General features: G+C 55.4%; 3 protein-coding genes across 19 annotated transcripts in view; 2 read left to right on the forward strand and 1 right to left on the reverse strand.

Moving 5' to 3' along the window:
* LOC135232888 (collagen, type I, alpha 1a-like) overlaps positions 1-5,990 on the forward strand; it is a 21,003-nt gene extending 15,013 nt beyond the window's left edge. Inside the window, exons 4-6 of the mRNA XM_064294792.1 lie at positions 2,038-2,120; positions 2,879-3,054; positions 5,608-5,990. Of these exons, the coding sequence (XP_064150862.1) occupies positions 2,038-2,120; positions 2,879-3,054; positions 5,608-5,990 (642 nt within the window). The remainder of the gene's footprint in view (positions 1-2,037; positions 2,121-2,878; positions 3,055-5,607) is intronic.
* Positions 1-14,799, forward strand: part of GLIS2 (GLIS family zinc finger 2) — a 20,230-nt gene extending 5,431 nt beyond the window's left edge. Inside the window, exons 2-7 of one of the 2 annotated variants that reach the window (XM_064295504.1) lie at positions 8,757-8,997; positions 10,051-10,223; positions 10,322-10,498; positions 10,578-10,711; positions 10,803-10,924; positions 12,024-14,799. In XM_064295504.1, coding sequence (XP_064151574.1) covers positions 8,826-8,997; positions 10,051-10,223; positions 10,322-10,498; positions 10,578-10,711; positions 10,803-10,924; positions 12,024-12,811 — 1,566 coding nt within the window. In that variant the 5' untranslated portion in view covers positions 8,757-8,825 and the 3' untranslated portion in view covers positions 12,812-14,799. The remainder of the gene's footprint in view (positions 1-8,756; positions 8,998-10,050; positions 10,224-10,321; positions 10,499-10,577; positions 10,712-10,802; positions 10,925-12,023) is intronic. The other variant, XM_064295505.1, reaches the window with a different exon arrangement.
* CORO7 (coronin 7) overlaps positions 1-25,446 on the reverse strand; it is a 123,013-nt gene that overhangs the window by 10,773 nt on the left and 86,794 nt on the right. For 10 of the 16 annotated variants that reach the window (XR_010323614.1, XR_010323615.1, XR_010323622.1 and 7 more), the window contains 6 exons: positions 17,273-17,357; positions 16,036-16,172; positions 15,731-15,796; positions 6,296-7,929; positions 6,037-6,204; positions 485-553 (listed from right to left, as the gene is read on the reverse strand). Coding sequence is in view for 4 of the 16 variants with exons in the window: in XM_064295496.1 (XP_064151566.1) it covers positions 7,564-7,929; positions 15,731-15,796; positions 16,036-16,172; positions 17,273-17,357 (654 nt within the window). In the remaining 12 variants the exon portion in view is untranslated. The other 6 variants (XR_010323616.1, XM_064295496.1, XM_064295497.1 and 3 more) reach the window with 6 other exon arrangements.

Raw genomic sequence — 25,446 nt, forward strand, 5'->3', positions numbered from 1 at the left:
CCGCCTAGGACACCTAGTGGTTACTCTGCTTGGTCCTGTGGACCCTGGGCCCCAAGGGCCTGGAGCAGACCTGGACCTGCCTGACAGGGCCCGATCCAGTGGGCGTTTCCCTCTGGAAGGAAAAGAACATTAGGTAGGTTTGGATGCTACCCCCATTTCTGGTGGGTTTTGCTGCCCAGAGTGGAGACGAATATGGGGTAGAGTCCAGAGTTCATGCTGGTGCCCTGCTGGGCTTGGTTTGCCCCAGCTGTTTTGGGGGTCCATGCCAGGGCTGGGTAGGGACTAGCAGGAGAAGCCGAGGAACTGGGACCTTCTGGTCACCCTACTGACCAGGGCGTGGCAGGCTGCCCCTCCCTTCTCCAGGTCTGTTGCTGGGTCCCTTGCTCTGGAGTAGGAGAAAGAGGCATCTGTGTAGGGACCAGCCTAGCTCTCACCTTGACCTTGGGCAAGTCATTTTCTCTTTGGGTCTCAAGCCCCTCCATACCTCAATTCCTCATCTGGGTGGTGGGCACAACATGTGGATTCATGCATTCATTTGTTCATTGAGTACAAGCTGTTTGGGAAAAGAAAAAGGCAAGTGTCACTATGTTAAATTAGAAGAGTGGTTAGTATGTTTGGCTCCTGTTCTATCCTAGGCCAACCCTCCTTTCCTGGGTGGGGAAACTGAGGCCTAGAGGCTTGCCCCACGTAGAGTCGGGACAAGACATCCCTGTGTCCAAAGACATCCCTGCCTTCTGTAGCCCCCCATTCCTGGTAAGAGGTTCCAAATGCCAGGTGCAGGGGGAGAGGTCAAAGAGCCAGGGCATATGCCACCCTGTGTGCAGGGCCAGACATCCAAGGCGAGCTCAAGAGCTGGTGCTGTCAGTAGCATTAGTGAGGACTTGGACCAGGGGCAAGTGTGGCAGGCAGCACAGGGTCTGCTGGGCTAGGGGCCCTGCCCTCAGCAGTGTGGACTGAGGCAGAGCCTATGCCCAGTGGGGGCTCCCAGGCACCTGGAAGAACAGGTGGCTACAGCTGCAAGAGGCTGAGGCCTGGAAAGGGTGAATCAGGGAAGGTTTACTGGAGGAGGGGCAGGAAGGGAGGAACAGCTGGAGGAGGAGCATGTGGAGTGTGGAGAGTTGTGGAGCAGGATCTGGCATCTGGAAGGTGAGCATCAAGCTTGCAGAAAACAAGGACCTTGAGAAGAGAGGTGCTGAAGGGGACAGCCTGGGGGCAGGAAGCTCTGGACTGAAAAGGAAGATGCCACTCTCTTCTATGTGGAGCACTCAATAGCTACCCAGTGCCGTCCAGGTTCTGGCCCAGCCTCCCTGTTGAGTTTCTTCCCCACCCTCTCTCATCCTTTACTGAAGGGCACACAGGTTCTTTGTGGGTCAGGTGGGGCCACACCTCCAGGCCTCTGTAGACCTTGGGGTCTGGTAAACCCAGTTGCCCTCAAGTTGATTCTGACTCATGGTGACCCGTGTGTATCAGAATAGAACTGTGCTCCACAGGGTTTTCAGTGGCTGATTTTTCAGAACTAGATCCCCAGCCCTTTCTTGCGAGGTGCTTCTGGGTGGAGTCAAACCTCCAACCTTTCAGTTAGCAACCGAGCATGTTAACTGTTTGCACAGCCCAGGGTTGGAGTCTGGTAGATGAGGTGAATATCCCAGTTGGACCACTTATGAGCTCTGTGACCTTGGCAGGCATCTCAACTGCTGAGCCTCAGTTTCTCCATCTGGAAAATGGGGATGATAGTACCTAACTCATGGTTGTTGAGAGGATGGATTTTTTTCGCCTCATATCCATGTGTCTAACGTGGACCTGCCCCCTAATACTCAGCAAAAACAGCCCACTTCCTAACACTGTTTCTTTGCCTGAGTTTCCCCCACTGTGGTCCAGGCCCCTCAAGGGCTAGGATCTGTCCCATTCACCCATGGGCCCCAGAGCCATGAGGAAGGCCTGCTGTTAGAATGAATAAATGAGCGATTGGATCTGGAAGCAGGGAAGGAAAGGCCAAAGTCCAGACAGAGCCTGCCTTCCCCCTTCCCCTGCCCCCAGCTGGCAGGTGCTGTTCACACTGGGCCTGGTGCCTGTGCCCAGGTCAGTGGCATGCACCCCCAGGACATGGGAGGCTGCATTTGGTGAGCTGGCGTCATACCAACGGCCCCCTCCAATAAGCTGAGAACTCCTTTGTCCTGGGCCCTGGTGCTGGAACAAGGGGTTTCCTGCTGTGCCTGTCCTGTGTGCCATGTGCCGGTGCACAGGTGTGACATGTATGCATATGCCTGTAGGTCTGGGGGGCCATAGGTGCCTGTCCTGTGGGGCATGGGCCAATGCCTTTGCTGGCTGAGTGCCCAGACCCGCCTGCCCACCTATGAGTGGCATTGCTGCCTGGCAGGGCTCCAGCTGTCTCCACTCGGCCTTGCTGGATATGTGTCCCCATCTGGCTCCCCTGGTGCCTGCTCCTCCCAGGGATTTGGGTGGCCTGGGCCCAGCCCTTCCCTCCCCTCCCAGCTCGGGTGGGCAGGCACAGGGGCTGCTTGGCGGGCTCTCCTCTGGCTGAGGCCCAGGTGCAGGCAGTGCTCACGGCCCCACCAACCCCTCCACCCCCCCGCCCCCACAAGCTGGGCAGACAGGAAAATACCAGACATAGTTGTGCAAAGGTGGCTGCAGGCAGCAGGGGGTGGGAGCCACAACGGGGGCCAGAGCCACCAGGCCAAGGCGGGGCCTTGTGCCAGGGTGACCCTGCAGCTGGATGGGCACGCATGCATGTGTGAGTGGCTCCCTGAACCTGGGTCGCCCTGCTGACCTCAGGGAAGGAAGTAGAGTCAAGGGAACACTGAGAAGGTGGGGCTGGTGAGAGGCTGAGGAGTCAGCCCGCCTGGCTTCCGGTTTCCAGCTTCAGCTGTGCCTCCAACTATCTGGGTGACCCTGGCAGGCCCAAGTTACTGTGTGGGGGGCACCCCCAACCCGGGGCCAGAGACAGCAGACCTCAGGGCTACCTGCTGGCTCTTCTGCGCCAGGAGCCAGGCCAAGGCTCACTCTATGGGACGCTCCAAGTCCCTACACCTGCTGGTGAGCTGGGACCATAATTTTGGTGCCTGAGTTACCAATGAGGAAACCCAGGCTCAGAGAAAGCCACAGGGCCCTGCCTGAGGCCCCACAGCCAGGGGTGACGCAGGGCTGGTACCAGGTAGCCTAGCTCTGGGTACCACACTAGACACCCAGGAGCTGGTTCCTCCAGAGTTGCTTACGGGGCTTCCCGAGGTCAACACAAAGCAGAAGGGGTCAGCCCCGGGGACACTTCTACTCCTTCCAGGTGGGATCTGCTTTCCCAGGGGGTCTGGCACCCCAAGGCTGGCTGAGTGCCCATCCTGGGATGGGGAGGAGTAGGTCTGCTGAACGTGAGGTTCCTGGGGAAGGTGAACCCCCGCACTGTCCCAGGAAGTGCTGCCTGCCCTGGCCTCTCTCCTGGGACCCCAGGCCCCAGCCTCGGACAAACCCCCTCTCTGCAGCCTGCTCTTTCCAGGGCCTCTGGTGCTCTTTTTTTTTTTTTTTTAATGGAGCTGGGCTTTAGAAGGTGGGCTGGGTCAGCTGTGGTCACTTCACAGGATAGCAATGTGGCCTGAGGCTCTCTGAGGGCCACAAGCTTGTCTGAGGTCTCACAATGGGTAGGCAGGGTAGGGGGAGTCCCGGTCTCCCGGTTCAGAGCAAGACTAGAAGGTCTGTGGGTCCAGAGAGGAGGGCCAGCCCCCTGCTCAGCTGCCCTCACTGCTCTGGACCTGGTCAGACCTGGGAACTCAGCCGTGGTAGCACTTCATTCAGCAAGCTTTCTTAAGCACCTACTGTGTATCTGGCAGGAAACCCTGGTAGTGTAGTGGTTTAGTGCTATGGTTGCTAACCATAATGGTCAGCGGTTCATATCCACCAGGTGCGTCTTGGAAACTCTATGGGGCAGTTCTAGTCTGTCCTATAGGGTCGCTATGAGTCAGAATCGACTCATGGGCAACGGGTTTGGTTTTTCTTGGTTTGGTGTATCCGGCACTGTTCGAGGTGCTGAATACTATATACTGCTGGAAATTTAAGTCATGAGTGGATGTGCAGAATTTCACTGATGTTCCCAAAAATCCGGTAGGGGGTTCTATTACTATTGTCATCAATCCCAGTTTGGAGATGAGGATGATGAGACTCAGAGTGGGAGTTAACTTGCCCCAGGTTACATGGGCAGTAGGCAGCACAACCAGGCTTGGACCTGGAGGTCTGAGCCACCCTGGAGCCCTGCTCCACTGCCTTGTCAGGAAGCCAGGCTCTGAGAGGATGAGGCCTGCCTGGGGGCCCCCACAGGCCTTACCCCAGCCCCCTTGTCTCCGCTGCTGGGTGCTGAGGAGGGCGGAGCTTTGGCCCAAGCAGGGAGCGGCAGCCTGTTCCCAGGAATGCATGACTGCTGGGTCATTTGTTTTGGCAGCATATCTGCCCTCAGCTTTCCAAGCAGCCCCCCAGCCCAGCTGGTCCTTTCAGCGCCCACCCACTGTCTGATGCTGTCCCTCCTAGGCTCTGCACTAGCCCCCAAAAGCCCCTTTGCCTGCCCCTCCTCATGCCTATGGGCACAGGAGCCGCTTCTGGGCTCAAAATCTGGCTTTGCCACAGACAAACCATGTGACCTTGGACAAGTCCCTTAATTCCCCTAAGCCTCAGTTTTTGAAGCTGTAAAATGAGGAAAAAACAGCACCTGCCTCAGTGAAGGGGGCTTGACAGGTGTTGGTGCATTGTTTGTTGACACCCATGACTCCCAGTCTTGCCCCTGCCACCCACTTGTGCACCCTGGGGTGGTCACCTCTCCTCTGGCCTTCAGTGTCCCCATCTGTAAAGCCAGTCACCAGGACACACATGGAGAGGCCAGAGCTGAGGGGTCTAGGGGAGGCCACGGATTCCTGTCCCTTTCTGCCTGATATCAGGAAGACCACATGGGCTTTTGAGAGTCGTGTCTTGGGCCCCTGCCCCCAGATCCTAGGCTGGACACAGACCACAGCTGAGCAAAGGGGCAGTTTCAGGTCTGCCCTGGGAATAAGGGGTGTCCTTCATGGTGCTCTCAGCCCCACGCTGATGCATCCCAGGTCACTCACCTCAACCAGGCTGCAGTGGGGTGGGCAGGGGTGGAGCCCCCAGCTCCCAGAGGGCCCTGTCTTATCTCTGCTTCCTCCAAGGAGACCCTAATGGCTCTCAGAATGGGTGTGCCCCCAGCCAGCTGCATCCCCACCGTACATACACGCACCCACTCCTCCAGGCTCGATGCCAGCCCAGCTGCCCTTCCCCAAACAAGAAAGGAGGAGGGGCTTTAGCCAGAAGCCAGCCGCTATGAGGGGCTTTAGCCAGAAGCCAGCTGCTATGAGTCGCAACCCACTCAACTGCAGTGTGTTTTCGGGTTTTGGGCTGCGATTAGCCGTGTGACCCCGAGCCTTGGTTCTCCCGTTTGTACGACAGGGAAAATGACATCATCTATTCACCACAAGGGTGTTAGAGGGTTCGCTGAATCCACCCCCTAAAGTGCCTGGCACGTGGGAGGTATTCGCTGGGTGATGATCAACCCCCTCGTTTTCAGAGCTAAGAGCCTGCCTCTCCGGGCCTCAGTTTCCCCGCATCCTGGACCAGCGCCCTCCAGTCGGGAGTTGGGGTGGGGAGTGGGCTGGGGCAGGGCCCGGGCCGGGGGCGGGGCGGAGTCCGCCGGGGGCGCTGCAGCCCCGGGCGCTGCAGCCTGGGACAGTCTGCCGGGGCGGCACAATAGCAGCCTTTGTCTCGGTTCTGCCAGCGAGGGGGCGGGCGTGCGGGAGCGGAGGACGGGCCCAAAGAAGACAGCCCAGCCCACCCGCCGGGTGACCCCCCCGCTCGGGGGTGAGGGAGGGCCGGGCGCTGCCCCTTGTCCCCGTCGCCCTGGTGGTCCCGCGGTCGACCCCGCGCGCTTCCTCCCTCGCCGCCGCCGCTGCCACCACTTCCTCCCGCGCCCTCCGCTCTAATTAGTTCCTTTTGCAGCTAGAGAAGCTGTGCCGAGCGGGTGGTCACCTCGGTGCGGGCCCCCGCGGGTGGCACGTTGCGTTCAGCGCCTTCTGCCCGTCTCCTGGCCAGGCACTGCGGACAGATGGGGTCCTTCGTTTCGGATCTCACAGCCACCCCGCCCATTTAACCAGCGGGGAAACTGAGGCACGCAGCAAGGCTCAGAGGAGGCCAGCCCTGGGGGATGCGAACATCATTGGTTAAGAACCTTATCTGCTGCCCGGAGCCTGTAGTTCACCCGTCACCCGGGCTGGGAGGCCCATCGCACCTGAGCATGGCTTGCCTCCTCCTAAATCTGGATGCCAGGTGTCTACCCCACTGGTTGTTCTGGGCGGTACAGGAGGTGATCTGCTGGCTGATCTCCAGAGGTCTCGACGACGGCACCCTGCCCTGTCTCTGTGGCCTCCAGAAGGCTGGCCAAGGCTTTTAGGAGAGAGTGGACCTGGCTCTCACCCACCCCCCTCCACCCAGCCTGGGAACAAAGAGCGGGAACCCAGAGCCCAGAACTGGCTGCTGCCAGCAGGGGTGGGGGTGGAAGGGGACACTTTGACGTTGGCTAAGGTTAAAGCAGAAATGGGGTCACAGGAGATCTTTTCCCCCCAGGGTGGGACCAGCCTGGGATGGGTGTGCTGGGAGCTCTGTGCTTTTGGGTAGGCTCCTTCCTCCTTTCCCAGGAGGGAGAAGGTGGGGGGGCCTCCGGCTGGGCTTCCACTGGAATGAACCCTTGCCTCCGTAGGCAGAACCCAGTGGCAGGAAGTGGGGGTGGGGTCCCTGGGGATTGAGAGCTAGGGGGCTGGAGTACCTCCTGCTGCCTTGGGCCCTGTGCCTGGGCCCACCCTGGGAGACAGGCTCCTCCTGGGGCCCTCTCCAGCTCTAGGTCGAGGCAGTATCCCCGGCAGGTCTAAAGAACAAGGCCACCCAGGGCCCCTGGACTCCTCCCGGAGGGAGGCCAGTGGGTCAGTGCCAAGGGATGGCTACAGGCAGCCTCACAAGTGTCATCGGGACAGTCTGAATTCCCAGTTCCCAAACCATCCAGATATCGTGGTCCCCTCGCCTGGAAGGTTGGGTCTGGGTGGGGCGGGGTGGAGGCTGTCGGGAGGCCTGTGGCCCTGGGCCAGCAGAGGGACCAGGCCACCATCCCTTCCTGGCTCCTGAATTCTTAATCAGCATAAATATTTACTTCCTTCCTCCCCTTGCAGGCTCCCAGCACAGAGGAGCTTCAGGGAGGTGGGCCGGGGCCAATGTCTAAAAATAAACAGGTGGAGGGACAGGCAGACACAGACAGACATAACTGGGGGGGAAGGGGGTGTCAGGCAGAGGGCAGCTCCCTACCCAGTCAGAGGAAGGGGGTCCAGGTCCATCCCTTACCTGCTGGCCTGGGCCTGGGGCTCCAGAAGGAGAGGGTGGGTGGCAGTCTGGTCCCAGCCCCTCCTTGCATTGCTGGAGGGTCTGGGAAGGGGGCAAATCCAAACAGATACAACAGGCTGAGTGACTCACCAGCTCCAACCTGAAGAAGCTTATAGGGGGGACAAGCAGTCATGGGCCTGGGTTCACAGCCAAGTGGATCCACCCATGCTGTGGACAGTGCAGCCTGGGAACCTGGGCAATCTCCTGTGTGCGGCCCCTGTCTGCTGGTGGGATTTTGGGGTGTGTCACCAGAGCAAAGGGCCCCAAGTGAGGGAGGGGGCCATCCTCTTGCATGCCACGTGGTGGGCCATGCTTAGCTCCAGGAGGGTCTTGGCTGAAGCTTGTCTGGGGGAAGACTTGAGCAGGGCTGCGGACCAGGACGGGAGCAGACCCACTAAAGTTGCTGTAGGGACTTAGCCAGGAGAAGAGATGTGACGGACGCAGGACTGCCCTCCGCTGTTCTCCCTGGGAGAGCCCGGGGTGGCTCGTGCATACCTGGCAACACCAAGCAGACACATGAGTGAAATGTAAGAATCATTTTACTAACCACCAGAGCTGGTTTACCTCCGCCCCTGCCACCCTAGCCAGGCCATGGAACCCAGCTGCCTCCTGATGGTGGCCCAGGGCCCTCTGGCTGCCCATGCCTGTGGGTACCTCTCCTCCACACCTCACCTGGGAGGTGGGCCCACCTGCCTGGGCCCCATAGGATCCCCCAGGGCCAGCTGGTGAAAGCCCTTCCTGCCCTGGCTTTGCTTGGCCTACCTGGGACTACCTCTCTGCTTCAGTTCCTCAGGAACAGTCACATCTGCCTGCCTGGAACAGATGAGTGTCTACCCTACTTGATGCACAGCAGGTGCTCAGCAGTCAGTAGTTGAGGAATAATAGCAAAGCCTGGCCACCTTGGAGAACACACTTTGCTCCTCCTCCTAACTCTGGGTTATCTGGCTCAAATGGGGCATGGTTTCTCAGTCAGAAATGACTGCTGGGCTTGTCTGGCCAGTGCCTGGGAGAAGAGCTGCCTTGAACTTGCCACTTCCTAGCTTTGTGACTGAGGCAGTTTCTCTATAACTCATTTTCATGGCAAAATGGAAACCCTGAGCTCAGAAAAGACTTGTGGGAAGTGAACAAGGAGCCGCTGAGGGAGCGGTTGGCTCTGTCCGTATCACCTGCGGGCCAGGGCCTCTCAAAGGGTCTCCCTGCCTGGGGGATGGGCTCACATTGCCTCACATCCTCTCCCTGCCTGGCTCCTGTGAGCTCCAGTGGGTGCATCCAGAGGAGCCTGGGGTCACAGTGTCACAGTGCAGCTCCTGTCTTCCCTCCAGGTTCCTGCCTCAAGACCAGTCTGGGAGCCCTACTCTCCTGGCTGCCTGTGACCCCAGCCCCACATCACCATGCACTCCTTGGACGAGCCGCTCGACCTGAAGCTGAGCATCACCAAGCTCAGGGCGGCGAGAGAGAAGCGGGAGAGGACAATGGGTGTGGTCCGGCAACACACTTTGCACAGGGAGCTCGGCCTGGTGGACAGCAGCCCCACCCCAGGTTCCCCGGGCTCCCCACCCTCAGGTACTGCACCCGGGGCAGAGCAGGGGCGATAGAGACAATCTCCAAGGTGTATCCACCAAGACAGAACCACAGCCCCTCACCACTTCTGGCCTGCACACATTTTCCTATTGATCCTCCCACCGGTTTCTGATTAGAGATGATGGTATCCGGGAGGAGGGAGCTGACTTGCCAACTTCAAGCGCTCTGCAGCTTGCTCAGTAGAGGTGGGATTCAAATCCAGGCCCCTGTCAGAATTTGGAGGGGTTGGTGAAGCACGTAAGGAGCCCTGGTGGCACAGTGGTTAAGTGCTCGGCTGCTAACTGAAAGGTCGTTGGTTTGAACCCATCAGCCTCTCCATGGGAAAAAGATGAGGTAGCCTGCTTTAGTAAAGATTATAGAAACCCTGTGGTGCAGTTCTACTCTGTTTTATAGGGTCACTATGAGTCGGAATTGACTGTATGGCAATGGGTTTCTAGTGGGGAGGGGATCCAGAAGAAGCAGGAACAGAAGATCCCGTGACTACAGTGTCTGGGCTGCAAGGCTGTGTGGCTAGGCATCCCGGTAGGTAGGAGGGGGCCTTAGTCCAGAGAGCATGTCCTAGGAGCTGCTTGGGGATCAGGCCCAGTGTGGTGGTCACCCCGTCTGCTCTGTCTCCCTGTGGACCCTGAAAACCAGATTTACCACATGTCAGAGCTGGAAGGCCCTTGGAAGCAGCCTGCCCAAGCCTCCCATTTTGCAGAAAGGAACACTGAGGCAGGAAGCCGACTGGGAAGGGATGAAGGGGAGCAGGGGCACTGGGGTTGAGGTCCCAAGATGTTCCTCGAACTGTGTGCCTGACCATCTGCATCAGCAAAACGGGCTCTTCTCACTTCATGTGCCACCCACTGGCCACGCTCACACAGGGGTGTAGGCCGAAGATGTGCTGGGTGGTGTGTTGTCATATTTGTTGGTAATACAGGCTCTCCTCAGACACCTGGAAGCTCAGGTGGTCTGGGGTGATGTGGCAAGTGTCAGCATCCAGGGTCACCATGGGCTTCTAGCTCTAGCACCCCCAGCATTGTGCCTCTCCTTTAGGCTTCCTGCTGAACCCCAAGTTGCCTGAGAAGCTGGAGGGACGCTTTTCAGCAGCCCCTCTGGTAGACCTCTGTTTGTCCCCGCCGTCTGGGCTGGACTCCCCCAGCGACAGCAACTCGCAGTCTCCTGAGTGCCAGGGCAACGGGGACCTGCCTATGGTGCCCAGCGCCCCGGTAAGGCGGGGGTGAGGGTCTGGAGAGGGAGGGAGACAGGTGGCGGGCCTGCCAAGCAGCTGGCACTGAGCAGCTTGTCCCAAATTCTCTTGCCCCAGGACTTCCAGCCACTTCGCTACCTGGACAGCGTGCCCAGCTCCTTCCAGTTCTTCCTGCCCCTGGGCTCCGGGACTGCCCTGCACCTGCCTGCATCCTCCTTCCTCAACCCCCCCAAGGACAAATGCCTCTCACCCGAGCTGCCCCTTCCCAAGCAGCTGGTGTGTCGCTGGGCCAAGGTAAGTGGGGCCAGGATGAGGGGTGTGTGAGGCTGGGTGGGCAGCACCATGTGGGGCTCAAACCCTCCCTGCCACACAGTGTAACCAGCTCTTTGAGCTCCTGCAAGACCTGGTGGACCACGTCAATGACTACCATGTCAAGCCGGAGAAGGACGCCGGGTACTGCTGTCACTGGGAGGGGTGTGCCCGCCACGGCCGGGGCTTCAACGCCAGGTGAGGGAGGCTGGCGCTGGGTCCCAGGGAGGGGGACCGGGCTTGGGCGTCCAGGGAATTGACACCCCTCCCTCCTGCACCCCACCTGGAGCAGGTACAAGATGCTGATCCACATTCGCACGCACACCAATGAGAAGCCGCATCGCTGCCCCACCTGCAACAAGAGCTTCTCCCGCCTGGAGAACCTGAAGATCCACAACCGGTCACACACAGGTAAGGGGCACTGCTGGGGCGTGGGCCAAGTGGGGGGACTGGTGGAGGACCCGGCCGTGGGCATTGGGGAGGCAGGCATCCAAGGGGCTGGGGCACTCAGAGGGATTAGAGACGCATCTGTTTGCCTGAATGCCATCTGCTTGGGGAAGCCCTTCTTGTGGGTCAGACCCCAACTACACTCTCAGAGCCCAGCCTTGCTTTCCTTTGTGGCGCTCAGCCCTGTTATTTTGCACAATCCTGTGACTTATGCTTTCCCTCCTAGACTGTGTGCTTCCCGACAGCACAGACTGTGTCTGCTTTGACCCTTGCTGTGCTCCCTGCACACAGTAGGGCCACCGATGGCCAAGAGAAACAGAACTCCAGCCACATCTATACTTTACAATTTCCCAATTGCCACGTGAAAAGAAGTAAAAAGAAAAAAGGTGGAATTAATTGTAATAAGATGTTTCATTGAACCCAACATATCCAAAACACTATTGTCTCAGTATTAAAAATGAGAAGTCCCTTGGTGGTACAAATGGTTAATGTGTTCAGCTGCTAGCCGAAAGACTGGCGCCTTGGAAGAATGGCCTGGTGAACTGCTTCTGAAAGATCGCAGTCACTGAAAACCCTCTGGAGCCCAGTTCTACTCTGACACACATGGGGTTGCCAAGAGTCTAACTGACTTGATCACGACTGGTTATGAAAAACAAAGTCTCTGAAACGTAGTGTATACTTTACACGCATGACACAGCTCCATCCAGATCAGCCACATCTGTAGGGCTCGCTCAATGGCCACATGCGGCTTGAGGCTCCTGTTGGGTTATCACAGTAGCAAACACTCAGTGGGTCTTGAGCCAATCTGTCGAGTCAGGGCCTAGTAAAAGGGCGGCCAGCATCCTGGCGGCGTAAATTGTATCATCTCCACGTTCACCGTTCCATGTGTCAAAGTAGTTCCCGTTATCAGAGGTCATGGCAGAGTGGGGTGGACAGGGCTGTCTTCCCAGTGGCTATGTCTGGCTGCCCCCACCTGGGGCTGGGTCTCAAACTCTCAGGGGGATGTGGGGCTAGGGAGCCACGGGAGGGAAAGAGACCCTTCATGCCCATGGGTGCCCCACAGGTGAGAAGCCCTACGTCTGCCCCTATGAGGGCTGCAACAAGCGCTACTCCAACTCAAGCGACCGCTTCAAGCACACGCGCACCCACTATGTGGACAAGCCCTACTACTGCAAGATGCCTGGCTGCCACAAGCGCTACACGGACCCCAGCTCTCTGCGCAAGCACATCAAGGCCCACGGCCACTTTGTGTCCCATGAGCAGCAAGAGCTCCTGCCACTGCTCCCGCCCCCCAAACCCCCACTACCCGGCCCTGATGGCAGCCCCTACATCAGTGGGGCTCAAATCATCATCCCCAACCCCTCTGCCCTCTTCGGAGGACCTGGCCTGCCTGGCCTGCCTCTGCCCCTGGCCCCTGGTCCCCTTGACCTCAGCGCACTGGCTTGCGGCAATGGTGGGGGTAGTGGGGGCGCGGCGGGCATGAGTCCTGGGCTGCCAGGCCCTGTTCTACCACTCAACCTGACCAAGAACCCGCTGCTGCCCTCGCTATTTGGTGCAGGTGGACTGGGCCTGCCCATGGTCTCCCTCCTCGCTGGCTCCGCTGGCGGCAAAGCTGCGGGGGAAAAGGGGCCGGCCAGGGCCCTGGGCTTGGAGGGCCAAAAGACACCACTTGAAAGGACTGAGGGTGGCCGCTCCCGGCCCAGCCCCAACGGACTGCCTCTGCTGCCAGGTGCTGTTCTGGACCTGTCCACCGGAGTCAGCTCTGCAGCCAGCAGCCCAGAGGCACTGGCTCCCGGCTGGGTGGTCATCCCACCGGGCTCCGTGCTGCTCAAGCCGGCTGTGGTGAACTGAGCCACCTAGCTCCCAGCCCCGACGAACGGAAACTCTTCTGTGAAATAGCAATAATGTCCTCCTGCCCACGGGGCCTGGCCGGCTGAGCTCCTGGACAGACCAGTCCCAGACTCGATGGGCTGCAGGATGGTGCTAGGTCACTGCCAGCTCCCAAGGGAGGCATTGGACCTGCTGTCCAGAGAGCTGGGCTCTTAGGTGCTGAGGTGGTGCTCACCTCTGGCCCTCCTGCCCCACACAGCTTCCATAGCATCCCCCCACCCCCTGGTTCTCCACGTCACTCAGTCCCACTGCATTCCCACACCGGTGCCAGCCCCATCTGGTCCACCTATCAGCCACAAGGAGGGCATGGACAGAAGAGGCACCTGCCCCCACCCCAAGACGGTTGTGACAAGGAGCCCAGGGAAGCAGAGGCCCTGCCCGCTCCTGCCTAGCTTCAGACAACCCTGCTCTCTGGGCTCTGTGAACCCCTTTTCCTCCGACCCATGCTCCAGAGGGAGGCAAAACAGACGCAGGCCCTGGCAAAGCCACAGAGACGCTACCATGTTCCTGCTCACACCCCCCGCCCCGCCCCACCCCTGACAAGGTGCTTCCCCAGCCCTCGAGGAGGCCCGCTCTGCCTACTGCTCCATGCCACTCCCCATTCCGGACACAGCAGGCACTGCCAAGGGACAGATGACAATACTCCCCACTTAACCCCCTCATCTCTGAGCCTCCCACTCTGCCGGTCATGGAGCCCTGGGAGTGTGGGAAGTGGTCTGGGGCGTCTTGGGAGGGGAAGGTAGAGGTGCTGGCTGGGTGGAAGTGGGCCAGGGCAGAAGTCCAGACCTTGGGCCAGCCCCTGCTCAGGGAACAGGTGGGGCCAGGTTGTCTCCCTCATTCCCAGCCTGGCAGGGCCCGGCTTCTTGGTTCCCAGAGACCCCTGGGGCCTGGCCTGTGGAGGCTTGTAGTGTGTCTGTCCCACACTGGCCACCAGGTCACCCTATGGGTGGGAGGCTGGGGAAACCCCAGGCTGGGACACAGGTCCTTTCTGGATGCCAAGTCACGACCAGCATGCAGGGAGGGTGGGAGCCATCTGGGGGCTGGAGACTGAGCCCCTGATCTTGCAGGGGTGGCCACAGGGGCCCAGCCCTCCGCTGGGAAGGGGGGCTGGGGGAAGGAACCTGGACATAGGGCAGTTGTTTCCTGTGCTTCACTGTCCTAGAGGCAGCCCCCTTGGTCCCAGCTCCCCAGGTCTATGCTGACTCGAGGGTGCCCAGGTCTGATTCAGCTGAGGGTATGGGACAGTCCTGTACCTGATAGCCCCTGCTGGACCCAGGCAGCTGGGCCCCAACCATCTCTGAGGGACATGGCTTGGGCTTCCTCCAACCCGGGATTCTTACTGACCCCCTCCTGAGGTGGAGCAGTGGCCTGGCAGCTGTCAGCTCTGGCTTCTAGCTGGCTGTCCCTAGGCTATGGGGTGCCAGAACCCCCTGCTGCTGCTCGGAGGCACTCTGCCAGCCCAGTCCCTTCCTGGACTGCCCTTCTGTCCCAGAGGGGTCACCCTGATCGCCCCGCCGCTAATGTGGGCCTAAGACCCCAGCCCCGCCACTGTTGGCTCTGCCCCTCCAAGGGGCTGGGAGACTCAGGAGGGAGCTGGTCTCCCTTCTCCAGGCCCCCTACTGTGCCCAGGGCCCCAGGCTGGGAGTGCTGGCTGGGGAGGGACAGGCACCAGAGGTCAGGTTAGGAAGCATGTGATTGGTGATAGACCAGGCTGTACGCCAGGTGTACTTCTTGTCAGTCCACTGTTGCACATTCCAGGATATCAGTATTTTAACAGATTCTAAGTGCCTTTCTATCGTAGCTTATGTTTTTCCTCCTCTCGGCTCAGTTGCTGTTAGCATAGAGTTTTTAAAAAAAGATAAGCTAATGACCATAACAATATATTCCTCCATGTGAGAGGAAGTTTATAAAGAATAAAAGTGAGTTGCAGAGGTAGTGTCTGTGCCTTGGATGCGCCACCACCCATACACTGCACTATCCAGAGTGTGTTTGGGGTTGTCAGTCAGGCCATCCCAGGCCTGACTTTGGGAAGTAGCTTGGTTTCCCCACCTCACAGGCTGCTCAGGGCCATGCTTCCCCAGCTGCACTCCTGAGACGCTCCGGCGCTCCCATGGCTAGCAGGAGGGGCAACCTTGCCTCTGGAATTGGGCGGGCACACATGAGGCCACAGAAACATTTATTACCGAGCTATAAATTAGAGGGGTAGGGAGTGCAACAGTCACGTTCTGGGTGCCTGCTCTTTCTCTCTGTCCTCCTGGGCCTGGATTTTGAGTTCCTCATCAAGGCGCTCCTTCGCACGGACCACCTGGGAAGGGTCACGCAGTGAGGTGGGGCTGTGCGCATATGGGGACTCTCCCCTCTGCCCGCACAGGATGGTCTTTTCCCTTCACAGGTTCAACTCCAGAGGCTAGTTCCACCCCCCCACCCCCCCGCCCCCCACCCCCAGAGCAGCGCGCAGCGCAGGTCTCCCGTCTGAAGGTGAGCTTGAGGGAAATACAAATGCCCTTTTCTCAGCTTCCGGGGTGTGGTTGGCATGGGGGACAGCATCGCCTTCACAGGAAGAAAGAGCCTAGCACGAACTCCAGCACACCATCAGCTAATGGTCCCATTCCTTCAGAGTCCTGGTTGCAGGGCGGGCCACCATCCAGAACTACCAGGGCCAATGCAGACACTGCCCGATCAGTGTGCGGGCTGAGGCCATCAAGGGAGTGGTCATTTGAAGGGGGGCTGGGTTTGGCGCACCAGGGATGGAAGGGCCTGGCACACCTTCCCACCCACCAAGCTCTGAGTTGCCAGCTCCCCCTGCTGGAAACGAGGGACCCCAGCAGGAGAGGTATGGTGACTCACCCTCCGCATGGAATCAAAGGTCACTCCACTCACCTTGGATTGCAGGTAGAAGGAACCACCTACAGACTTGTCATTCACCTTAAACAGATGTTCATAGTTCTACAGAGAAGAGGAAGAAGAGATGGATTACAGAGACAGCTGTGGAAGCTACTAGATGGAGAAGGCAGGCTTAAAGGGCTGGACCCCTCCACTCCGTGTCATCCCACGCAACACAGGGGCTGCTGCCTAACTGCCTTAGGCCTAAAAATTAACAAGTGACAGAGTGACAGTAGCTGCCTCCAGAGGCTCCCTTCACTCCCCGCCCCCCTTCTGGCATGTCTGGGAGCCAGCCGCCTAACCTTCTGGATCTCTTCCGGGCTCAGCTTGGAGACGTTGAGAATCTGCTGGGCCTCCTGCAGGCTGAGGCCTGAGAGGTTGGAGGCAGCAGCAGATCGGTGGCTGGTGCGTCCCCGAGCATCAGCTGCTGCCCTGCTGGCTGCGTAGACACAGGGGTGAGTGTTCAGCCCTTGGTGGCCCTGGGGCCCAGAGCACCCCCAGGGCCCTCCTTGTGTGTGGCTCACCCCTGCCAGGTGGCATGGGAGGAGACACCTGGGGAGAGAGGTAGCCAGAAGGTATCTCTTCTCTAGGAGTGCTTTTTTTTTTTGGGGCGGGGGGGGGTGGTGGTGAAGTGAGGTCAGACATACCCTCTGGGGGATAAGGGCAGGGTCTGGCCATCAAACCTGCATCTGGTCCCCAACCTAGACCAGAGCTGACCCTGTCCCTGTTGGCTCTTCCTTTCCTTGGCTGGGGGCACAGCAAATTGGGCACCTTTAGGATGCTCTGGGGACCAGAGAGAGCTGGGAGCTGTGGGCAGAAGGCAGCAGTAACGCTGCCAGGATGGCTGCTCCCCCTTACCCACGCCACCACCACCATAGCAGGCTGCCTCGGGGACCATTTCACCCCAATGACCCAAGCATCAGGAGCTGGTAAACTTTTTCTTAAAGGGTCAGAGAATAATATTTTAGACCCTGAGGGGCAAACCGTCTTGGTTACAATTACTCAACTTTGATACAAAAGCAGCCTGATGATACATAAACAGATAGGCAAGGCTGTGTTCCAATAAAACTTTATTTACAAAACAGCCATTTGGGTGGGCCAGAGTTTGCCAACACCTGCTCTTGCTGTTGTTTGTTACTGTTGAGCTGATTTTGACTCATGGCGACCCCATATGTGCAGAGTAGAACTGCTCCATAGGGTTTCCAAAGCTGTAATCTTTTGGAAGCAGATTCCTAGGCCTGTCTTCCGAGCACCTCTGTGTGGGGTTGAACTGCCAAATCTTTTGGCTAGTAGTCAAGTGGTGAACTGTTTGTGCCACCCATGGACTCCTATCCCTGCCCTGGGTGCTCATTTTGACTGGGTCGGACAAGGAAAAAAAGCCTCTTCCTTAGGCAGGAATTTCCAAAGCCAGCATCTCCCCTTAGAGTAGGAAAGCACCCCAGAGCCCCCGTCACGGAGGGACCCCTCTGCATTCCAAGCCTGCCCAGCCTCAGGAGCCCACTGCTACAAAAACAAGGGGAAGTCAGGGCCTGAGCTTACCTGCAAACTCCTGCCTCAGGGCCCGGGCAAAGGCCCTACCCACCACCTGTACACCCATCACGATGATCTGGGCCAGGTACTTGGCCTGTAGGCAAAGCAGGCCTCTGGTTAGCAGGCTGCATTCTTGGCCCCCCTTGCAAGGAGGGACCCTGGAGGTGGCTGCTGAGTGGGAATTATGCATGAGCAGTAGACACAGACACTTCCCTCCCCAGAACCCTGGTAATTCCGCTTTGTGGGCTTCAGGATGCTCAATCTGACATGCATGCCAAGGGGGGAGTCCCGACAGAATCCCCACAGGCGGCCAAGTAACCCTCATGGCCTTCAGGAGAGAGCAGTGGGCAGACCCGTCCCAGATCTACCACGAACCCACTCTGCAAACCCAGGCAAACTTACACTTCCTGTGTCTCTGAGATCATCTGGCCCAACCTTCATTTTACAGATGGGAAACTAAGATGTGTTCAGATTCTTTACTTTTGTGAGTTATAGAGACTGCACTATAAAAACTGCAACTGCTCCATACAGTTTTCTTGGCTATAATCTTTACAGAAGCACACCAGGCTGTTTCTCCCACAGTGCTGCTGGGTGGGTCTGAACCAACAACTTCTGGGTTACCAGCCAAGCACAAACCGCTTGGCCACCCAGGGACCTTCAAGTCCTATGGCCTTGAGTCCATTCCATTCAATACAATGGTTACTAAGGGTCTGCTCAGCAAAAATACTGTCTGCTTTCAAGGATCTGAAAGCCTTTAGGTATTTACACAAAAACACAAAGGACCGAATGATTAGGTACCAAAAAAAACCTCACCAGTTGCCACTGATTCCAACTCGTGACAACTCCATGTGTGTCAGAATAGAACTGTGCTCCACTGACCTTTCAGTGGCTGTCACCTTTCAGAAACAGATCACCAGGACTTTCTTCTGAGGCACCTCTAGGTGGACAGAGTAAGGCCAGCTCATTTGTTCATTCATTCAAACACTTGTTGAGCATCTCTCATGCACTCTACCCAGCACTCGGAATACAACGATACACAGAACACGGCCCCTGCCCTGAGTTCACAGCCTTCAGACCTGCCTGGCAGTGAGATCTTCAACCACGGCACAGTGCAGTGGTTTTATACCTCCAAAACCAAGGAAGCATGGAGGGGAGTCTCATTAAGAAGTGACCAGAAGCTTAAAAAGTCAAGAGGGAAAGAAAAATCAGAATGAGATAAGGTTCCGCGTGAAGATGGTGTTTCTACTGGGTTGGATTTGGAGGGCAGGTGGAATCATAATGGGAATGTTAGGGCATTCTGGGCAGAGGGACTAAGGTGAGCCAGACTGGAGGGGGAAGAAAGTATGAAGGCTGTCCTGGGAGCAGCCAGAGCTGGGCAGGCTGAGCTTAGGGAGCTGGGAAAGAAGTAGTGAGAAAGGGACTAGGAAGGTGGCTGAGATGGAAAAGCATGCTGCCCACATAGTGGAACAGACCACACACGGCATATACGAGAGCAATCACAAGTATGTGGAACAGTGCACACGTGGTGCACACTCCCCCGTCAGTGACCAGAGCTCACGTGAGAAAGCCAAGTGGCTTATCCTGTCTTCTTTGTATTTTTCTGCCTACTGGTCAGCTGACAGTGACCGAGCGCCTGTGTGCCAAACATGTCCCACTTACCATACCATTAACCCTGACAACCCAGGACACTGAGGCACAGAGGGGCTAAGTGACCAGCCAAAGTCACTCGCCCAGTGCATGGGGCAGCGGAGCTGGAACCCAAAGCTGCACTGTGAGCTATGGTGTCCACAGGCTGCCCGCCTTGCCCAGGATCCCAGAGGATGGAAGGAGGGAGACAGAGCAGCCTAACAAGTACCAAGACCCCAGGCAGCCCAGGAGGCAGAGAGGGGCTCGCCAGGTTCTGATGGAACATGGCTGCCCCAGACTCCAGAACTGGCCTAGTTTAGCCTCCAAGGAACTGGCCCTTCCCTAACAGGAAGGCTGTGATTATGGGCCATTAGGGAGAATTAATAAATGAAAGTGGGTTTGCATTTCACAAGCAGGTGGAGCTTTGTTAGGCCTTGCATTTCACACCTGAAAGCAAAGCCCAGTTGAGGCTCCCTCCTGTGATCAAAGCCAAGGGCAGGACTGCCTCAAGCTGGTCTGCAGGCATAGTAAAATGATGGACTGCACTTGCTGACAGGTAGCCTCACCTGGCTTCTTGCTCAACACCACTGGCGGGGGTAGGGGTGGGGGCAGGAAGCCCTGAGATGGACTACTTGTCCCGGCTTGGCGACAGGGAAGCTTGACTGGGGAGCAGATGACTCCAAAGGGTCCCCTGAGCCTGGAGCACCTTCCACGGCTAACTCAGCTCTCCCCTGGCTTTCAGACCACACCTCCCTTAACAGCCTTCCCTCCCTGTGCAACCTCATCACACTGCTCTGCAGTCATCTGCTCCCTTTCTCCCCAGGGCAGTGATGTGCCTAAGTAATGAGTGTAGGAGCTTGGCTGCTACCAGAGACCACCACCCCTTGCAGGCTTCAAACCAAAGTGGCATGGGTGGCCCTGCTGTTCCAGCTGCCCAGAGCTGCACAGCCACAGGGAAGGCTGGGCTGGCCTCCCATTTCAGCATGGGAGCTGCCTGGACAAGAGGCGCCTGCCAGAGGAGATTCTGGGACCAGTGCCAATGTGTAAATCCCAGCTGTGGGACTCTGGACAAGTTCTCTAACTCCCTGAGTCTTGGTTTTCTCACCTGAAAAATGTGGCCAGCCATTAGGCTGTTGTTATAGGACTAAAAGAGATAATGCTTATAAGGTGCCTGGCACATAGCCTAATGATACAGGAAGTGCTTCATAAATGTTGTCATGTCTTCTTTTTCACAAAACTTCACAGTGGCGAGGTGCTAAGGAGTTCCAGAGTATCTTCCGACATACCAGCTCATTGGATAGAGACCCCAACTCCTCAGCGGTGAAGACTGCAGAAAGCCGTAGATATTCCCCAAGAACCATGGAAGAGGAGCAAGAACACTGTTCTGCTTGTGAGCAGCCATCTAAGACACAACTCCCTGTCTCTATTTGCCAGAAGCAAGATGGTGAGAACGTAACCAAAAGTGCAGAAAAGAAACAACTCTACATGAGCCACAACCTCATCTACTCTGAGACCAAAAGAACCAGATGGTGCCCGGTTACCACCACTGACTGTTCTGGCTGGGGTCACAACAGTTGGCCCCAGATAGAATGGGACAAAAATACAGAGCAGAACTCAAATTCTTACTAAAAAATAAAAATAAAGCCAGACAAACTGCAACAGTAGAGAACACAGATCTCCCTGAAACTATCACCCTGAGACTCTCTTTAAACCTAGAACCGAGCCTAACCTGGGATCTCCTTTTAGTGAAATTGCAGAGTGGCACATAAAATAAAGGATATTATCTGTAAGGTCAGTGCCCTGCTTAAAAACCATCAGTATGAGACCAAAGGTCAACAATTACTCAAAAGCAAAGATGAGAAGAGGGCAGGGAAACTAGAGCACTGGAAACAGAACCAGAACACACAAAAAAAATGCTGACACATTGTAATAAATGTAACTAACGTCACTGAACAATTGGTGTGGCAACTGTCAAATGGGAACCTAACTTGCTGTGTAAACTTTCACTAAAAACTTATTAAAATATTGTTTAAAAAAAAAAAAAAAGAAATAATGCTTTGGTATCTAATCCCAGCTGTGCTTCTTGCTAACCATGTGGCCCGGGGCAAATTACTCAACCTCTCTGAGCCTCAGTTTTCTCATCAGCAGAATGGGACAATGAAACTGTATCACTAAGTACAAAGAGGAAGAAATTGAAGATTTTTATCAACTTCTGCAGTCTGAAATTGGCTAAACATGCAAACAAGATGCATTAATAATTACTGGTGATTGGAATGCAAAAGTTGGAAAAAAAGAAAGAACAGTAGTTGGAAAATATGGCCTTGGTGATAGATATGATACCAGAGATTGCATAACAGAATTTTTCAAGACCAACGACAACTTCTTCATTGCAAACACCTTTTTGCAACAACATAAATGGTGACAATACACATGGACTTCACTGGAGGAAATACACAGGAATCAAATGACTACATCTGTGGAAAGAGACAACGGAGAAGCTCCATATCATAAGTCAGAACAAGACCAGAGGCCGGCTGCGGAACAATCAACTGCTCATATGCAAGTTCAAGCTGAAGCTGAAGAAAATTAGAACAAGTCCACGAGAGCCGAAATATGACCTTGAGTATAGCCCACGTGAATTTAGAGACCATCTCAAGAATTTAGAGATGCACTAAACACTAATGACCAAAGACCAGAGGAGCTGTGGAATGATATCAAGGACATGATACACAAAGAAAGCAAGAGGTCAATAAAAAGACAGGAAAGAAAGAAAAGACCAAAATGGATGTCAGGAGAGACTCTGAAAGCTGCCCTTGAATGCTGAGTAGCTAAAGCAAATGGAAAAAATGATGAAGTGAAAACTGAATAGAAGATTTCAAAGGGTGGCACCAGAAGACAAAGTATTATAATGACATGTGCAAAGGCCTGGAGTTAGAAAACCAAAAGGGAAGAACACGCTAGTACTGAAGAAAAAATTCAAGCCTTGGGTTGCAATACTGAAGGATCCTATGGGCAAAATGGAAACCCTGGTGGCATAGTGGTTAAGAGCTATGGCTGCTAACCAAAAGGTCAGCAGTTTGAATCCGCCAGGTGCTCCTTGGGAACCCTATGGGGCAGATCTACTCTGTCCTTCAGGGTCACTGAGTCGGAATCGACTCAATGGCAATGGGTTATGAGCAAAATATTGAACGAACCAGGAAGTATCAAATGCAGATGGAAGGAACATTACACAATCACTGTACTAAAAAGAATGTGTCGACATCAACCATTTCAGGAAGTAGCCTATGATCACGACCTGATGGTACTGAAGGAAGAAGTCCAAGCTGCACTGAAGGCATTAGCAGAAAACACGGTTCCAGGAATTTTTGGAATACCAATTGAGATGTTTCAACAAACTGGAAGTGTTCACTCACTTATGGCAAGAATTTTGGAAGACAGCTACCTGGTCAACCGACTGGAAGAGATTCATATTTATACCTATTCCAAAGAAACGTGATCCAACAGAATATGGAAACTGTTGAACAGTATCATTAATATCACACACAAGTAAAATTTTGCTGAAGGTCATTCAAAAGTGCTTATAGCAGTACATTAAGAGAGAGCTGCCAGAAATTCAAGCCAGATTCAGAAGAGGACATGGAACTAGGGATACCACTGCTGATGTCAAATGGATCCTGGCTGAAAGCGGAGAATACCCGAAAGATGTTTACCTGGTGTTTTATTAACTATGCAAAGGCATTCGACTGTGTGGATCATAACAAATTATGGACAACACTGCGAAGAATGGGAATTCCAGAACACTTAATTGGGCTCATGAGAAGCCTGTACATAGACCAAGAGACAGTCATTTTAAGAGAACAAGGGAATACTGCATGGTTGAAAGTCAGGGAAGGTGTGCGTCAGGGTTGTATCATTTCACCATACTTATTCAATCTGTATGCTGAGCAAATAATCTGAGAAGCTGGACTATATGAAGAACATCACACCAGGATTGGAGAAAGACTTATTAACAACCTGCATTATGCAGATGACACAACCTTGAAGCACTTACTGATGATGATCAAAGATCAAAGCCTTCAGTATGGATTGCACCCCCACATGAAGAAAACAAAAATCCTCACAACTGGACCAATAAGCATCATGATAAATGGAGAAAAGACTAAAGTTGTCAAGGATTTCATTTTACTTGGATCCACAATCAATGCCCATGGAAGCAGCAGTCGAGAAATTAAACAACACATTGCACTGGGCAAATCTAAAAGGCTGCAAAAGACCTCTTTAAAGTGTTAAAAAGCAAAGGTAACCCTTTAAGGACTAAGGTGTGCCTTACCAAAGCCACAGTGTTTTCAATTGCTTCATATGCATATGAAAGCTGGACAATGAATAAGGAAGACTGAAAAATTGACACCTTTGAATTATGGTGCTGGTGAAGAATACTGAATATACCACAAACGGCCAGAAGAACAAGTCAGTCTTGGAGTAAGTATAGCCAGAATGCTCCTCAGAAGCAAGGATGGCGAGGTTTTGTCTCACATACTTTGGACATGTTATCAGGAGGGACCAGTCCCTGGAGAAGGAAATCATTCTTGGTAAAGCAGAGGGTTACTGAAAAAGCGGAAGACTCTCAAGGAGATTGACATACTGGTTGTAGCAATAGGCTCAAGCATAACAAGGATCGTGAGGATGGTGGAAGACCAGGCAGTGTTTCATTCTGTTGTACATAGAGTTGTTCTGAGTCAGAACTGACTCAACAGCAGCTAACAACAAAGATGATGACACAGGAGGGCTACAAGACCCTCATGGAGCAATGCCCGTAAAACAGGGGACAGACAGGCAGTGCCAGACCAAGAGCAGGAGCACAACAATATCGTTGCTTCCAGACAAGACTCTGCTTGGTATTAATGGTCTGGAGACCAGACAGTGAAGCTAGCCTCTCATCCACTTATTCAGGACCCAGAGGCACACAGAATGCCAGGTCAGGCCTGTGCTTGGAGCTGTGGATTCCACACTGAGCAGAGCTCTGGCCGCCACAGCTAAGTCCCTGGGTGGTGCAAATGTAATAGAAGCTGTATACTTCTATTTACATATACGTAAATGTAAACACATGAAATGTACTGAAAAGGCAAGGCTATGGCTCCTAACCAAAAAGTTGGAGATTCAGGTCCACCCAGAGGTGCCCTGGAAGAAAGGCCTGGCAAGCTACATCCAAAAAAGCAGCCACTGAAAACACACTGACACGCATGGGTAACTGTGAACTGGAATCGACTCAACACCAACTGGTTTGCTCTGTAAAAACTACATAAGAAAATATATTATGAAATCCTCAATCCAGAGCCTGGCACCTGTAGGCTGTCGGTGTCAGCTATTAGTATTACCCTATTATTGTTCATTAAGGAGTGGCCTATAATTAAAGCAGTGGTTCCCCAAAACGGCTGGGTCTGAATCACTCGGGGATGTACTACTATCTAGAAATATACATATTCGTATTAACATTTATCGGACCTCCAGGGATAAGGCTCAAAAACCTGTATTTTAAAGGTTCCCCCCGGGAACCGGGCGCAGCCAGTGTGGCCCAGGTCGGTGGACGGCTGTAGGCGCCAATGGTGTGGTAGAAACGCTCCACTGTCGGTGCCGCTGGGCCTGGTTCGAGTCTCCGTCCTGCCACGTTTTGGGGAAATTCTCGGAGCCCTTTTCGTCAGCTTGGGAACGAAGGTCATAATACAGACGGCGCTCACTCTGCAGAGCTAAGGCGCTCAAGGAGCGAGCAGGTGCTATGGACCACATCTATCCCCTACCTTTGGGTGCCTGCGGCTGTTCGACAGGGGCTGGCACACGCGGTGCACGCAGGCGACCACCTCTACTGGGTATTTTCCGGCGAGCCAAGCCCGCCCTGCCTTCAAGCCAGGCACTTACCCCTCGCCTGGCCCCTCCAGGTCGCGGCCGGCCCGGGAACGTTCGCAAAAGCCGCCCGAAGTCTCGCTTCCCGGGGCGGCCCACGGGGCGGACGTCCCCCACAGCCCGGCCCGGGGCCCGCTGCCAGCCGCCCCAGCCCTGAAGCGGCTTCCCTCCCACAGGCAGTACCCGGTTTCACGCCTCACCATCGCGGCCGCTCTGCCTCTGGGGCAGAATCCGCCTTCTGTGTACCCAGCCGCCCGGGTTCTAGGGCTGCCAGGAGGTCAGAGGTCACGGGAGGTTGGGAGAACGCGTGCGCAAAGCCACGCCGGGCATGCGCGCCGCGTCCGCCCTCCAACAGGCAGTACACAGGCAGTGACGTAACACGATGGGGGCGGAGCCTGCCTCAGACCCGACTCAGGGGAGTACCGAGAGCGGGCGATGGGGCTTCCCCAGGACCCCGTTTGCTAGAAGCAGCGAAATGCATGGGTCAAATGTGGGGCAACTTCCTCCTTTGATTTTGCCAAAATATTTGAGGTTAAAACATTATATAAAATAAACATACAACTCCCCACCAACATAATAGCGCACCCGTTGCCTGTGGAATGGACTCCGACCCATACCAGAGCAGACCTGCCCCCATAGGGTTCCCAAGGCTGTCGTCT

The sequence above is a fragment of the Loxodonta africana genome, chromosome 12, assembly GCF_030014295.1.
Source record: "Loxodonta africana isolate mLoxAfr1 chromosome 12, mLoxAfr1.hap2, whole genome shotgun sequence".
Classification (NCBI taxonomy): domain Eukaryota; kingdom Metazoa; phylum Chordata; class Mammalia; order Proboscidea; family Elephantidae; genus Loxodonta; species Loxodonta africana.